This window comes from Myotis yumanensis, unplaced genomic scaffold, assembly GCF_028538775.1.
Source record: "Myotis yumanensis isolate MYYU_CA2020_CCGP unplaced genomic scaffold, mMyoYum1.0.hap1 SCAF_11, whole genome shotgun sequence".
Taxonomy (NCBI): domain Eukaryota; kingdom Metazoa; phylum Chordata; class Mammalia; order Chiroptera; family Vespertilionidae; genus Myotis; species Myotis yumanensis.
Window position 1 is genome coordinate 68,505,381 of NW_027223762.1, and position 15,655 is coordinate 68,521,035.

Here is a 15,655-nt window from a genome sequence, read left to right on the forward strand (position 1 = left end):
CCACTGACACCAAAGAAATACAAAGGATTATAAGAAAATATTATAAACAACTATATGCCAACAAGCTGCACAATGTGGATGAAATTTACAAATTCCTAGAAAAATACAATCTCCCAAAACTGAATCAGGAGGAATCAGAAAACCTGATTACAACTGAGGGAATAGAAGCAGTAATAAAAAAACTCCCACCAAACAAAAGCCCAGGTCCAGACGGCTTCACAGGGGAGTTTGACCAAACATTCAAAGGAGAACTAACACCTACACTCATCAAACTATTCCAAAAAGTCCAAGAGGGAAGAACACTTCCAAACTCTTTTTATGAGGCCAGCATTATCCTAATTCCAGAACCAGATAAAGACACTACAAAGAAAGAGAATTATAGGCCAATATCCCTGATGAATATAGATCAGCCGTGGGCAAACTACGGCCCGCGGGCCAAATCCGGCCCGTTTGAAATGAATAAAACTAAAAAAAAAAGACCGTACCCTTTTATGTAAATGATGTTTACTTTGAATTTATATTAGTTCACACAAACACTCCATCCATGCTTTTGTTCCGGCCCTCCAGTCCAGTTTAAGAACCCATTGTGACCCTCGAGTCAAAAAGTTTGCCCACCCCTGATATAGATGCTAAAATCCTCAACAAAATATTAGCAAATCGGATCCAGCAATATATTAAAAAGATCATACACCATGACCAAGTGGGATTTATTCCAGGAATGCAAGGCTGGTACAATATTTGCAAATCAATAGACATGATACATCACATAAACAAACTGAAAGACAAAAATCACATGATCATATCAATAGACACATAAAAAGCATTTGAAAAATTCCAACACCCATTTTTAATAAACACTCTCAGCAAAGTGGAATAGAGGGAGCATATCTCAAAATGATAAAGGCCATATATGACAAACATACAGCCGACATCATACTCATGGGAAAACACTAAAAGCATTTCCCCTAAGAACAGGAACAAGACAGGAATGCCCACTTTCACCACTCCTGTTCAACATAGTATTGGAAGTGCTAATCATAGCGATCAGACAAGAAGAGAAATAAAAGGCATCCAAATTGGGAAAGAAGAAGTAAATCTGTCATTATTCACAGATGGCATGACATTGAACATAGAAAACCCTAAAGACTCCATCAAAAAACTACCAGATTTAATAAATGAATTAAGCAACATAGCATGATACAAAATTAACACCCATAAATCTATGGCATTTTTATACACCAATAATGAACTCACAGAGAAACTAAAAAAACAATCCCATTTACCATTGTAACAAAAAAAATTAAGATACCTAGGAATAAACTTAACCAAGGAGGTAAAAGACCTGTACTCGGAAAACTACAGGACGTTAAAAAAAGAGATAGAGGAAGACATAAACAAGTGGAAGAATATACCGTCTTCATGGATTGGTAGAATCAACATCATTAAAATGTCCATACTACCCAAGGCAATCTACAGATTCAATGCAATCCCTAGAATTACAACAAAAACTCCAAAAATTTATATGGACTAAAAAAAAAGACCCTAAATAGCCGCAGGATTCCTGAGAAAGAAGAACTAAGTTGGAGGAATCATAATATCAGATTTCAAGTTATACTACAAATATACCGTAATCAAAAGAGCCTGGTACTGGCACAAGAACAGGCATATAGATCAATGCAACAGAATAGAGACCCAAGAAACTAACCCAAGCCATTACACTCAATTAATATTTGACAAAGGAGACAAGAGCATACAATGGAGTCAAGACAGTCTCTTCAATAAATGGTGCTGGGAAAATTGGACAGATACATGCAAAAAAATGAAACTAGACCACCAACTTACACCACACACAAATATAAACTCAAAATGGATAAAGGACTTAAATGTAAGACGGGAAACCATAAAAACCTTAGAAGAATCCATAGGCAGCAAAATCTCAGACATCTCTGATAGCAATATCTTTACTGATACATTTCCTAGGACAATGGAAAGTTAGAAGAAAATAAACAAATGGGACTACATCAAAATAAAAAGCTTCTACACAGCAAAAGAATCCATCAACAAAACAACAAGAGAGCCTACTGCATGGAAGAACATGTTTGCCAATGTTACATCTGATAAAAGTTTAATCCCCCAAATTTATAGGGAACTCATATAATGTAACCAAAGGAAGATAATCCAATCAAAAATGGGCAAAGGACCTAAATAAACTCTTTTAGAAAGTGGACATACAGAAGGCCAAGAGGCATATGAAAAAATACTCAAAGTCAGTAATCATTGAGAGATGCCAATCAAAATGACAATGAGTACCATCTCACACCTGTCAGAATGACTACCATCAACAAATCAACAAACGGCAAGTGCTGGCGAGGATGAGGAGAAAAAGGAATCCTCGTGCACTGCTGGTGGAAATGCAGGCTGGTGCAGTCACTGTGGAAGACAGTATGGAGTTTCCTTAAAAAACTAAAAATGGAACTCCCATTTGACCCAGTAATCCCACTTCTAGGAATATATCCCAAAAAATCAGAAACACAAATCAGAAAAGATATATGCACCCCTATGTTCATAGCAGCATAATTTAAAATAGCTAAGATTTGGAAACAACCTAAGTGCCATCAGCAGATGAGTAGATTAAAATACTGTGGTAGCCCTAGCAGGTTTGGCTCAGTGGATAGAGCGTCGGCCTAGAGACCTAAGGATCCCGGGTTCAATTCTGGTACATGGGCTTGTACCTCGGTTGCAGGCTCTTCCCCGGCCCTGGTTGGGGTGCGTACAGGAGGCAACCAATCCATATGTTTCTCTCATATAGATGTTTCTCTCTGTCTCTCTCTCTCTCTAAAAATCAATGGAAAAATATCCTCGGGGAAAGTGGGCTGCATATGACAACGTGCTGCAGTATGTTTGGAATCGCAGCGAGAGGAGTGTGTCGGTGCTAAGGATTAACAATGGGCACCCAGAAAGGACGTCCGACCCCCAAAGCAGCAGCCGATGATATACCAGGTGTACCGGTTAATGATGGTGGATTTTGTAATCAAAGAAAACAGGATAATTTCAAGAGAAACATTGAAAATGCTTTATTCAAAGTAATGTCCATCGCTAGCTACACATTCCCCCATCTTTCAGGTAATTTGTGGATACCGTCCCCATAGAACTTTTCTTGTTTTGAGGCAAACCATTCAGAGACCCAATTTACCATTTCTTCGTACGTTTTGAAGTGCTGCTCAGAAAGCGTGTGTGCCATCGATCGGAACAAGTGGTCATCTGAAGGAGCAAGGTCTGGTGAATACGGCGGGTGGGTTAATACTTCCCAGGCAAGATCTTTTAAGGTGTCTTTAACTGGTTTTGAAGTGTGTGATGGTGTGTCATCATGAAAATCAAGTACAGAGATAGCGCTTTCCCGCTCAATGAGGCTGTTCAAGAGGTTGGGCGCCCTGGGGCTCACAGGGGAGCAAGCCCTGCTCTTCCCGAACATATTCTGAAGCCTTCCCCTGTGCCCAGAACCCTTGCTTGGCCCTGCCCAACCCTTTCAACACTGGCTTTCGGAGTGTGAAGCAGCACCAACTGAAACTGTCAGGATGACAGAACAATAAGCTTTTTGAGAGAGAGAGAGAGAAAGAGGGAGGGAGGGAGAGGGGGGAGGGAGGGAGAAAGAGAAAGAAAGAGAACGTGTGCATCTCCCACCACAGTTACAATTGCCTAACATGAACCATTCTTTCACCTTAAGTATTTCCCTTTGACCCTTTAAGTCTCTAACCATCATTATGAAGACTAAACTCAATAGAAAAACAGACAAAAGATATGAATCAGTAAGTCACAGAAGACAAAATGCAAATGACCAATAAACTCATGAATAGAGTCCATGTTCATTAGTAACCAGGGGAACACAAATTTAAAGAAAAAAGCAAGTTTTACCCATTACATTGGCCGAAGGTTATAGACTGTGTTAGTATGGCATAAAGAAACGTTTTGGAGAATAATTTGGTGTTTTCTATCAAAACTGAACATACACCTACAATTAGTTCAGTAATTCTGCTTTTCAATCTATCACCAACCAGTAAGTACAAGGATGGCCACTGTGCCATTTTTAATAACAGCATAAACTTGAGTATCATATACCAAACAGTAGGGCTCTGGGTGAACTCATCACGAACAGAAAGGAAAGCTCATTTATTAAATGAACACCTACAAACAGAAAAATTATAAATGAGCATGTTGAGCATCAACCTAAATTCAACACTTGCTAGGCCCTTGCTGTGAGTCGAGCACTGAGTTAGATACGGAGGGACAGACTGAGACACAACCAAGGGACTCACAGCGCTGAAGGGGCTCAGGAAAGGACATAAGTAATTACTACAAGAGGCAGCAACCTGGCAGAGAAGGAGGTGGGGTCCAGGTAGAGCTGTGGTCAGACAGGCTGCACAGGGAAGACGAACCCAGGGAGGGTGAGGGGGTGGGTGGGCTCGGCATTAAGCAGCAGGAGCTCACAGGGAGGCAGGGAAGAGGGGAGCGTGTCCCCCTAACAGGAGTGGCTCCCAGAACAGGGCAAACCCTTCATGGGGTGCAGAGGGTGGGAGAGGGAGGTTTAGGTGGGGGTGGAGGAGTACAGCCTGAAATCGGCACATATCCCAGGGCTTAGAGAAACCACCTGCAGGGGAGGCTGCACGAAGGAGGGGGAGACCCAGACACGGAGGCCAGGCAGCTGCCTGCCACAGGAGGAGGCCCGGTGCGCAAAGAGCAGGGCTGACTTCCAAGGAACTGCAGCCTGACTTAGAGGGTCAGGCAGCCTCAGGCCCACACAGCTGGGCTGAGCCGCCAACACAATGGGAATCGGGAGCAGGGCAGCTGGCAGGCAAGGTTTGCACTTCGTGGAACTTGAGAGACTTCTGCGAGGGGAGAGCATGGGGCTTGAGTGCTTTCTCAGGGACAAGTACAAGGACAGAACACTAGACCACACGGGAGACACGTTTCTGTGCAGCACCACCACGGGCTGCTCCGAGGCGGCTGAGGGCCTCCTGCTTCCACTTCTTCCGAAGCGATAAGAAGTCAGGAGTTCCCTAGAACGTGGAAGACACGTGGAGATGGCTCGGGTAAGAGGTAAGATCGAACAAACAGTGCTCTGGGTCTGGGCTGGCTCCAGAGGGGGGGGCGACGCGCACAGCTGGGGGTGGGCTTGGCATCCCAAGGTTTCCCAGTGGGAGAAGGGTGTAACTCAGGTCTGAATACACCCAACCAAACTGGGTGAATTAATATCACCAAAGTACTCAAAACACTTTACAAAATCCTGAAGGAGAGAAGCACGAGGCGCAAAGCTACTGGAAGCATTAAGAACCTGAAATAAGGCTGAGCTTTGGAGGAGCAAATTAGGTGCGCACGAACTTGACTTCTCCACGTGGTCAGAACCAGCCGCCAGAGAGCCCAGCAGGCACCGGTGCCGTGCCCACCACCTTCACCCAGGCGTCTGGTAGAGTTAAGTAATCCCAAGGATTCTGCTGAAATAACTGTGTTCCGTAGAGCACAGCTCTCATGGGAATATGGGCACGGAGACCTTGCCCAGCCCTCATGCCGTGCAGTGGGGAGACCCGAGCATGAACATTCTCGAAATGAAAAGGGCAGACACCAGAGGTAAAGAACAGAGGCTTCTACACAAACAGAGGAGCAGAGTTCACGAGAGTCAAAGGGCAGAGCAGTCATTGGCAATCGGGGTCCAGGTCCAGAAGCATAAGGTGCCACAGATCCGCTTAGAAACAGAGAGCACTCCTGTTACACCTGCCAATGGCCTACATACTTGCTGAACAGGTGACAGCCTCGTTTCCATATTGTTCAAGGAGTGCAAGTGTAGCAAAATGTGTAAAATCCTTTAAAACCATTGCTTTCACTTGTGCACCCTCTAAATATCACTGGACCCCTTATCTGCGCTGCGGGGGCAGTCATGAGGTGAGGGCTAGTGGATTTATTTGCATTTCAACAGGCATTATCAAAAGATAGAACTAATAATCGCCTCTGGTTTCTGCCCTTTTCATTTCAAGCACATTCATGCTAGGGCCTCCGCACTGCACAGCGTGAGGGCTGGGAGAGGTCTCCGTGCCCATATTCCCCTTGAGATTACATAGCTCAGTTGGTTGGAACATCATCCCAATATGCCAAAGGTTTCAGGTTCGATCCCTGGTCAGGGCACATACAAGAATCAACCAATGAATGCATCAATAAGTGGAACAACAAATTGATGTTTCTTTCTCCCTACCTCTCTCTAAAAATAAATAAATAAATAAATTTTAAAAAATAAAGTCAATTTATCATCAAATTTTCAGCAAAATATTGGTTAAAATATTAATTTAAATTAATAAAATTTAAATTAAGACCAAAAAAGTTAAGAGCAATTACTCATGATACAGGAGTGGACACATGTTATCTTCAGAAAGAAAGGCAAATGTAATACATAGCTTTCAAATGTTAAAAGTGGATTTGCATTGGTTATAGTGATTTCTTTGAACTTAGTAATTGTACCAATTACAAGCAAAACAACAATTTTGCATGATGTCTATGTAGTTGAGACAAAGTAAGCTTGAGGAAAAAATGCATTCTAAATAACAACTACCGTCTCCCGTCAATCCTAACACTAAAACCAGCAAAAAGATATTGCGATCAAATGTTTTCACTATAAAGTCTTTATAACTAAGCAGGTATTGGCTCATGAATAGACAGCCTGATGGAACAAAATGGGAAATCGGACAGACCCAATGATGGAAGGAAATGTAGTGAACGCTGCAGGCAGCCACCTGAACCAGTGAGGAAAAATGGACTCTTTAATCAATTTGTTGGGATAATGAACAGAGTATAGAAAAGGATAAAATGAATCCACTCCTTATATTCTTTACTGTAAGAAATGAAACCATAAAATCATGAGCAGAGAATATGGATGAATTTGTCTATAACCTACAAGAGTGGGAACATCCCTCTTTAAAAAGACACTCAAATAAATGGCCAGGGGAAGAACAGATAGTTCCCAGCAGATGAGGCGCATGGCGACACCTAGCAGGGTGCACAGGCACTATCTCTGACTCAGCAGTCCCGCCGCTAGAAGCTTTCCGTGGATACAATGGGGAAGTACAAAAAGGCAAGTTCTTGTTAATCCCCTAGAACTGGAGAAAGCCCCAATGCCCACCAACAGGGGGCAGACTGAATCAAGTGGGACTGCCACACGCGAGAGCAGCATGCAGAAGCAATGGGGAACATGCATCAACCTACCAAGTGGGCTCCTAACACACTGTTCTGTAAAAAGCCAAGAAAGAAAGAGATAAAAATAATCACATATTTGTTTATATTTTTGTTTAAAAATGAAAAGATACACCATAAAAACATATGGGGGAAGGAGTCAGGATATAAGCTCTTTGAATATACCTTATTGTATCGATCTGACTTGGAACCCTTTAAATATTTACATAACAAAATATAAAATAAAGCAATTTCTAAAAATCAAAAGTAAAATGAAACAAGTTGATCTAACTGTATGTCCCGGTGGTGCATAACCACATGGAAGGGAACTACTCCAAATGATCTAACACACAGTAAGGTGACGGACATTCCCATACCACCTGAAGGACAAAAGAACCACCAACAATCGGACTTTCTCAGTAACCACATGTGGGAGCCGCAGTGTCAGCATCATTCTGTTCTGTGCGCTGTGGGACAAATCAAAGGAACCAGTGTGCTGGGTGGCCGTTAGGGAGATTTCGGCGTGGCTGAAGGGGATTCAGGTACACAGGTAGATAAGGTCAGTGTCTCGCAGCCCTGACCTGGTTCTATCAACATGACCTCATACTGGATCTCATCTTTAAACAATGCAGACTTCTGCGTTGGCCGGGTGGCTCAGTGGGTCGGAGCATCATCCATATAACAAAATGTGGTGAGTTCGATTCCCAGTCAGGGCACACGCGGGAGGCAATCGATTGATGTTTATCTCTCACATCGATGTTTCTCTCACTCTCCCTCTCCCTTCCTCTCTAAAATCAATAAAGAAATATATTGTTTTTTTAAAAAAATGTAGGCAATACTCACCAATAGCTAGTAACAACGCAGACACAATCACAAGAAAGTGTGTGGCCCTGACAGAAGTCCCCACCTATGAGTAAGTCTTGCCTCTCCTCAGAAACCAGGAAATATAACGACACTTGAATCTGACCAAACCTCTGCTGCTCCCCGTTTGCAGGAAACACAAAGGTCAGCCTCAAATATTCAACAATATGCAACGGAAATGATCCAACTTTTACAACAGAAAATTAAAGAAAAAGAGGACAAGGGAATCTAAAGATACGAGACACTGAACAATTGCCAAGCAATTGTGATGTCTAGGCCTGGTATGAATCTGACTCACACCAACTGCAAAATGAACATGGACACACTTCAACACAAATGTGTGCACATCACAGAGCCCTAGCACCACAGGCTGTGCACACCCTGAGGGGGCCACCACTGACACCTGCACCTCACACACCTGCCCACACCGTGAGGGGAGGCTCCACACCTTCACCTCACACACCTGCCCACGCCCTGAGGGGAGCCCCCCACACCTTCACCTCACACACCTGCCCACGCCCTGAGGGGAGCCTCCACAGCTGCACCTCACACACCTGCCCACGCCCTGAGGGAGCCTCCACAGCTGAAGTAAACATCACAGGTTGCCAGTGAAGTCAGTAGCTCTGATTCTAACTTCTGCATGGCAGGGCAGAGAATTAGGAAGAACGTACAAAACCCCCAAAGCCCTCTCAAGGCGCTGGCTACTAGATCCTTCTTGCTGGGATGAAATCTCAGTCAATTAAGAGAAAATTATGTCAGTAACACTGAGGTCTTCGAATCTGAAAAGACCTATCGGTGAGCTACCTCAAATCCTTTTGAGAATGAAGAGCAAAAACAATCAACTGACACACCCACACACTAGAGGAAATCTTACCTGGAAGGCTTACAGACTTTTATTTTTATAGTTATTTACTTAAAGGAATCTTCTCCCCAGAGCAAATTCTGGCTCCATGTCAACACAACATAAAACTAAAGAACAAATAAAACACAGACTCACAGATACAGAGGCAGACTGAGTGTTGTCAGATGGGAGGCGGGGATAGGGGACTTGAAAAAGGTGAAGGGATTGAGAAGTACAGATTGGCAGTTAGAAAACAGTCACAGGGATGTAACGTACAGCACAGAGAATACAGTCAATAATACTATAATAACTATGTACGCTGCCAGGGGGGTATTTGAAATATCAGGGGTCTACTTTGTAAAGTACATGGCTGTCTAACCTCTATGCTGTACACCTGAAACTAATCTACACTAATAAAAGAGAAAGACGCAAACTGACAGTACCTTCATGGCGCCCACCAGCCAATCAGGAGTATGCAAATTAACCCAACAAAGATGGTGGGCTAATTTGCATACACAGGCACCAAGCGTCTTGCCCCGCCCCAGCCACTCCCGGACTCTGGGCAGCATGGGAAGGCGGAAAGGCAGCTCCGGCTGGAGCGAAGGCAGTGCCGGCAGCCAGGGGAAGGAAGGCCCATTCTTGCACAAATCTTTGTGCATCGGGCCTCTAGTACAAAATAATATTAAATGTGAACTGTAATTGAAAAGTAAAATGTAAAAGAAACTGGTTATGTGACCACTCTAATTTCAGCATGCAGTTGTGGAGGTAACTGGAGAGAATGGGCAGGTGGGAGGCGAAGGTAGCAGAGGCGACAGCAGGAGCTCACCCAGTCCTCCCGGGCCTGCCAGGAGGAACTCCTGCCTCCCTATCCGCTTGACGATGGGGCGCTTCTCCTCGCTGCAGTAAGGAAACAGGTCCTGGGCGGCGCCCGTGCTGTAGTTCAGGATGATGTACTGCGTGGTCAGAGCCAGGCACAGGAAGTGGCCGTCCACCGCCACCGCCAGGGGCTGCTCCGGCGTGGACACCTCCCTGACAATCTGGACCCGGTCCTCGTACACCATGAACACCTGGATGGTTCTGCGTTTCACGGAGATGATGCAGACCTCCACACAAAACGGGTCCCCGCTCACGGGGTTCTCGTTCAAGGCCAACGCCACAGCCCCCTTGATGCGGGCCCCTGAGGGGACAGGCTCCAGGCTCAGCATGTGGACCAGGGTGATGGAGTAGTCACAGAGCACCAGCAGTCTGTGCAGGGCCGAGGCGGCTCGCAGCTCACACACTGGCTTCCGGAGGCCCAGGTGTCTGTGCAGCTGCTTGGTGGCCGTGAACGTGGCCGTGCCGGCAGGCAGGCTCTGCTCCTCCAGCAGGAAGTGGTAGATGGAGCAGTCGTTGGTGCCCACGTAGAGGTTCTTGCCGCAGCACTCCACGCACTCTATGTTGACGCGCTCCTTGTCGCCCATCAGCAGCTCTCGCTCCACGGCAGAGACCAGCGTGAAGGCCTTGGTGCTCATCATGCCCGCTGCTGGTCTGCAGGAAGAGGAAAGGAAAACGGTGTTTACCTCACGAGGAGTGAGCAGAGCCGTTTCAGGCCACAACAAACATACACTGACTCCTCAGTTACAACTTCGGGGAAGGGAAAGCATTCAACACTGTTAAAAACAGTGAAGGCAAAAGGTTTCCCACTTGCCTCCTCCCCCCAGACCAACGGGAGAGGCCAGCAGGAGAGCCAGCACTCATCCAAAAGGGGGGCGGGGAGAGCGGTCCATGTGGGCTTCCTCGCTCTGTATAGGAGACACACCTGCAGGCAGAAGAGAAGCACACATATCCCCACAGACAACATAAAACTGTGAAACTGTGTGGAAAAGGCAGAAACGACCCCGGCGATCTTGCCCTGAGTTCTGCATGCAGTGACTGGTGGGACGCACTACATGGTGTTGCTAAACCCTGCCCCGGGACCCTGTCGGGAACACTGGGCAGGAGCCACACTCGCTTCCCATGAGGGTTCTTCCCTATGAGGGTGCACGTGGTCCAGCACCACAGCTGGCCCCAGAGTAAGTGTCCGTGTGGAGGAAAGACAGGCACATCTCCGCGTCTCTCGGGAGGGCTTGCGAGGTCACGGGCCTGGCAGGTAACGGCCACTCCCACTGAGGACAGGCTGCCCTCGCTCACCTGGCTTCCTCTTCTCCCTCTGAAGGGCTGGTGTTTCCGCTGCACAAAGACAGAGGCAACGAAAGTGGCAAGATGGCCTTTCCCTGATCTCAGTCCCTGCTGCCCTCACGCAGGAGAGGGAGCTGAGCTCCGGGAACTGCAGGGGACTGAGCGGGAGGCTTCGAGAACTGTCTGCCACTTCAAGCTGCCCCCAAAGCGGGTGCCTCCTGAGAAACTAAATTCCTTAATCACCTTGCAAAGGCTGGACGAGACCTTGGAAATGTTCAAGGAAGATGTATGCATCAGGGAAGGGCAGGAATCAACTCAAAGATTTTAGAATTCTACAATTTCTTATCCCTCTGTCCACTGGAGCGGTGACAGCTACACACAGGGAGACTCCGGTTCCCCTCTGTGCATCCCAGAATGCCCAGGGCTGGGATAAGGTTTCCCCTGGCACCAGTTCCTCCCTATCCCTACCTGTCGCTTGGTAACAACATGACCTTGGGAAGCTCACTTGGCTTCCACCTGCCTCAGGGCCCTCATCTGTGAATGAGAGTAATGATGGCGCCTACTTCATATGGTTCTTTTGAGAAGCTAAAAAGGGCTAATTCCAATGTAACCCTGATATTTGGGGGGCTAGCAATTGGAATCCATACCAGCAAGCTCAGTGTACATTCTTGATAACCTTAATTAAGTCACTACCTCCTTCCCAGACACTGGTCTTGCAGAACCTGTTATAGAGGCCATAAAACTGTGAACAGTGCACTGTCCCAGAGCGAGGGTTATTAACGCTGGCACCAGGCCCAACCATCAGATATGGCCTGGAGACCCCCAACACCTGGGGGCCTTCTTGCAAGGCCCGAGAAAAGGACCGGAAGCATAATCCATATTTGCGGGACAAAGACCACAGGGAGATATAAAAAGAAGCCCCCTGCATGTTTCTTCACTCAGATTTGGAAAGTTATTCCCTGAGTCCGCCGGCGTAGTAAACAGTGTCCCTCCTTTTCTTTAAAGCCTCGCTTGGTTTTTCTTTGGTCTTCTGCAACACTTTGAGGATTAGCCAACCCCCGTGCCCACTCCCTGAAAGTTCAGGTGGGTCTCTCGGCCCCCAGCGTACTCTACTTTTAACTCCACGCTGGGCTCCAAGGGATGGAGCGGTGCTGTCCACGGCCCTGAGCTGGCGACCCATGTCCCCCTGACTGACAGACAGAATGTAGTCCTTGCATTTACATGCGCTCCTCCGCACAGCGCTGTGGAAAACACGCTCAGAGGCCTCAGAGAGAAGGAATCGCGTCCATCCATCCATCTGGGCTGCACAACCCCCAGGGTCCCCGGAAAAGCCTAGGGCTGGGGAAGAGGGCTTTTAATCTGACAAGTTTCACACACCACCGTCTATGTGCCATGACCAAGCAGAATCACCAAAATCCACCCTAGACACGACTGTTTCCATTTAAATCCTAATGAATTAACCCAGGGGTGGGCAAACTTTCTGACTCAAGGGCCACAATGGGTTCTTAAACTGGACCGGAGGCCGGAACAAAAGCATGGATGGAGTGTTTGTGTGAACTAATATAAATTCAAAGTAAACATCATTACATAAAAGGGTACGGTCTTTTTTTTTTTAGTTTTATTCATTTCAAACGGGCCGGATCCAGCCCGCGGGCCGTAGTTTGCCCACGGCTGAATTAAACACTTATACTGAAACAGAACGGTTCTTCCTTCAGTGATGGGCAAAGAGGGCTGTCCTCTCCGAGGGCAGGGCAGCCACTCCTCTGCTGGGACATGAAATCGGTGGCTGGCTTCGCAGCAGGAACAGAGAAACAAGCTTCAGGCACGCAGACTCCCACTCGCTATTTAACTTCTTTAAGTATATTGCCCATAATTCTAGTCTCTACCTTGACCTAGCATGAGAGGTAAACAAAAGATGTGTGCCGTAAAGAATACAGCTTGGCCCTTGACCAACATGGGATTTGGGGTGCCCACCCCCCACGCAGTTGAAAACCCACATAGAAATTAAACTGCCCTCTGCACATGCGGATTCCCAGCTGCCAGCTGGTCCTTGAACAACACAGGTTTGAACTGCACAGGTCCAGTGAACTGAGTGGGTCGCCTGAAAAAAAATCCGCGTATCAGTGGACCTGCACAGTTCAACCCCGCCTTGCTCAAGGGCCAAATGCATATGGAAAACAATCAAACACCTCATATTTAGCCTAAATACTGGGGTGGACAGCGAAGGAAAGGAGGAGGAGAGAGTTGTTTTAAAAAAGCTTCGGTTTATCAAAAAATCATAATTCTATAATGTTTAAAAAGACATGCAATATTGTTTCATTATCTGGTATTCAGTGACTCAAGTCTTGCTAAAAATAAGTGTCCTACTATAGGCCTTTAAATAAGGGACCTGCTTTAATAATTAAATGGTAATTTGTAAAAAGCAGAATGCTGTCAATAACACAGTAGAGTAAGATGTTCCTTTTTAAACAACCAATTAGCCATCCGTCAGCAAATAAAAGCTCCCCTGTGGGTGTTGTGGGGACTTGGGGGTGGGGGTGGGGCTCACCCACCAGACATGCAGTGACAGGCAGACAAAACTCGGTACCGCCTGTGGAACCAGTGGACCACAGGCCTGCCCAGACCCCTCTCCCCCGGCTGGAATGTAAACCTAGAGAATGCCAATGCTGACCTGGGCAGGCAGGCAGACGAGAGAGAATCTGCACAGGTCCTGACGTCCTGCAGGGAGAGTCCAGTACACTACCAGAGCAGCGGTTCAAAGTGGGGCACACGCCCCACAGAGGGGCAATTTGATTTTTAAGGGAAGCACTTCGAGAATGAGTTATTAACGGTGATTTTTTTGTATTTCTTATGGTTCTAGGGGCCTCATATATAATATATGAATATATATTGTGACATATTTATGCATTTTAGTTCTGTTATGTTTTGAAACTTTATTTGCTATTTTTTCATATGATTTCATATTATTATTATTTAACAATTTCTTAGTGATTTCTTCCTCAATACTTCAACTGTCCTTTTGTTCTTTTATTTTTCTCTTTCATGGATGCCATGTTCTTTGGAAGCTTGTTTAGACCAAGTTAATGGCCTTTTAGGCTTCCTCCACGTGAAAAGATGTTCACTTTTGTAATAAGAATTGCATGTCACGGGGGCGGGGGCGGGGAGGGATCAGGATTTTAGAGATGCTTAGGTGGGGCATGGCCAAAAACAGGTTGGGAACCACTGCAGTAGAGCAAAAAAAACAAAACAGAGCTTGGTCACAGCAGAGGCAGCGGTAAGGGCAACTTCCCAGCACGCACCACCTAGGGAAACACTGCCCAGGCGCTGATCTCCCAGGCTGTGGCCACCTCTCAGGTGCTGATCTCCAAGCTGTGGCCACCTCTCCCGGCTGTGGCCACCTCTCCCAGGCTGTGGCCACCTCTCCCAGGCTGTGGCCACCTCTCCCGGCTGTAGCCACCTCACCTGGCTGTAGCCACCTCTCCTGGCTGTGGCCACCTCTCCCGGCTGTGGCCACCTCTCCCGGCTGTGGCCACCTCTCCCAGGCTGTGGCCACCTCTCCCGGCTGTGGCCACCTCTCCCAGGCTGTGGCCACCTCTCCCGGCTGTGGCCACCTCTCCCAGGCTGTGGCCACCTCTCCCGGCTGTGGCCACCTCTCCCAGGCTGTGGCCACCTCTCCCAGGCTATGGCCACCTCTCCCGGCTGTGGCCACCTCTCCCGGCTGTAGCCACCTCTCCCGGCTGTAGCCACCTCTCCTGGCTGTAGCCACCTCTCCCGGCTGTGGCCACTTCTCCCATGGAGGAGAGGAAGGCGTGAGTGAGTGCCTGGCTACCCAGCTGTGCAGGAAGAGGCTAGAGCCGCCCAGCAGGACCTCCCTGGCTGGGAGGACGAAGGGCTGGGAAAGAGGCAGATGAGAATTTCAAAGGGAATGAAAGGAGTCAGATGCAGCAGGAAGTCCACCCGCCAGCCTCTGGGCGTATCACACCCAGGGATCTCCCACTGGGTCTGCAGGCACCCCCACCGCCTGAGCACTAAACCCACACATCCCCTCCCTCTGTGCCAGCTCCTTGTGTGTGCTTCTGTGTGCAGCACGAGAGAGAACTCTGGCAGACAGGGAGCCCACTCAGAAAATGGGCAAGGGACAAACCACATACTTGAGCTATACCACCACCTTCTGGAAAACAAGAGAGGTTTCCAGCGAGTTGAAAGAACCAGAGAAGCCATAAAAGCTTAAGGATTCGGTCACAAGAGGGAGCATGAAGAATGCAGGAGGTGCACCCATAGAGAGGGAGAAAACCCAGATAATATAACACCATCAAACACAACACCCCATAGAAGCTAACTAGCAAAGACTTAGGAGGTGTCTGCTGCTTCAAATGTGAAAACAGCAATGAAAAATTGCAAGGAACACGAAAAACCAAAAAATCATGTCATTGCAAAAAGAAAACAATTTTCCACTGAGTTCGAAGGCATAGAATTTGTGATCTAGCTGAAAAAGAATTCAAAATTGCTGTTTTGACAAAGCTCAATGAGCTACAAGAAAACTCAGAAAGTCAATTCAGCAAATTTTCAAAAAATATATACATG

General features: G+C 47.0%; 1 protein-coding gene across 1 annotated transcript in view; it reads right to left on the bottom strand.

Moving 5' to 3' along the window:
* Positions 1-15,655, bottom strand: part of TGFBRAP1 (transforming growth factor beta receptor associated protein 1) — a 62,074-nt gene that overhangs the window by 29,221 nt on the left and 17,198 nt on the right. Inside the window, exon 2 of the mRNA XM_070429841.1 lies at positions 9,741-10,441. Within this exon, the coding sequence (XP_070285942.1) occupies positions 9,741-10,428 (688 nt within the window). The 5' untranslated portion in view covers positions 10,429-10,441. The remainder of the gene's footprint in view (positions 1-9,740; positions 10,442-15,655) is intronic.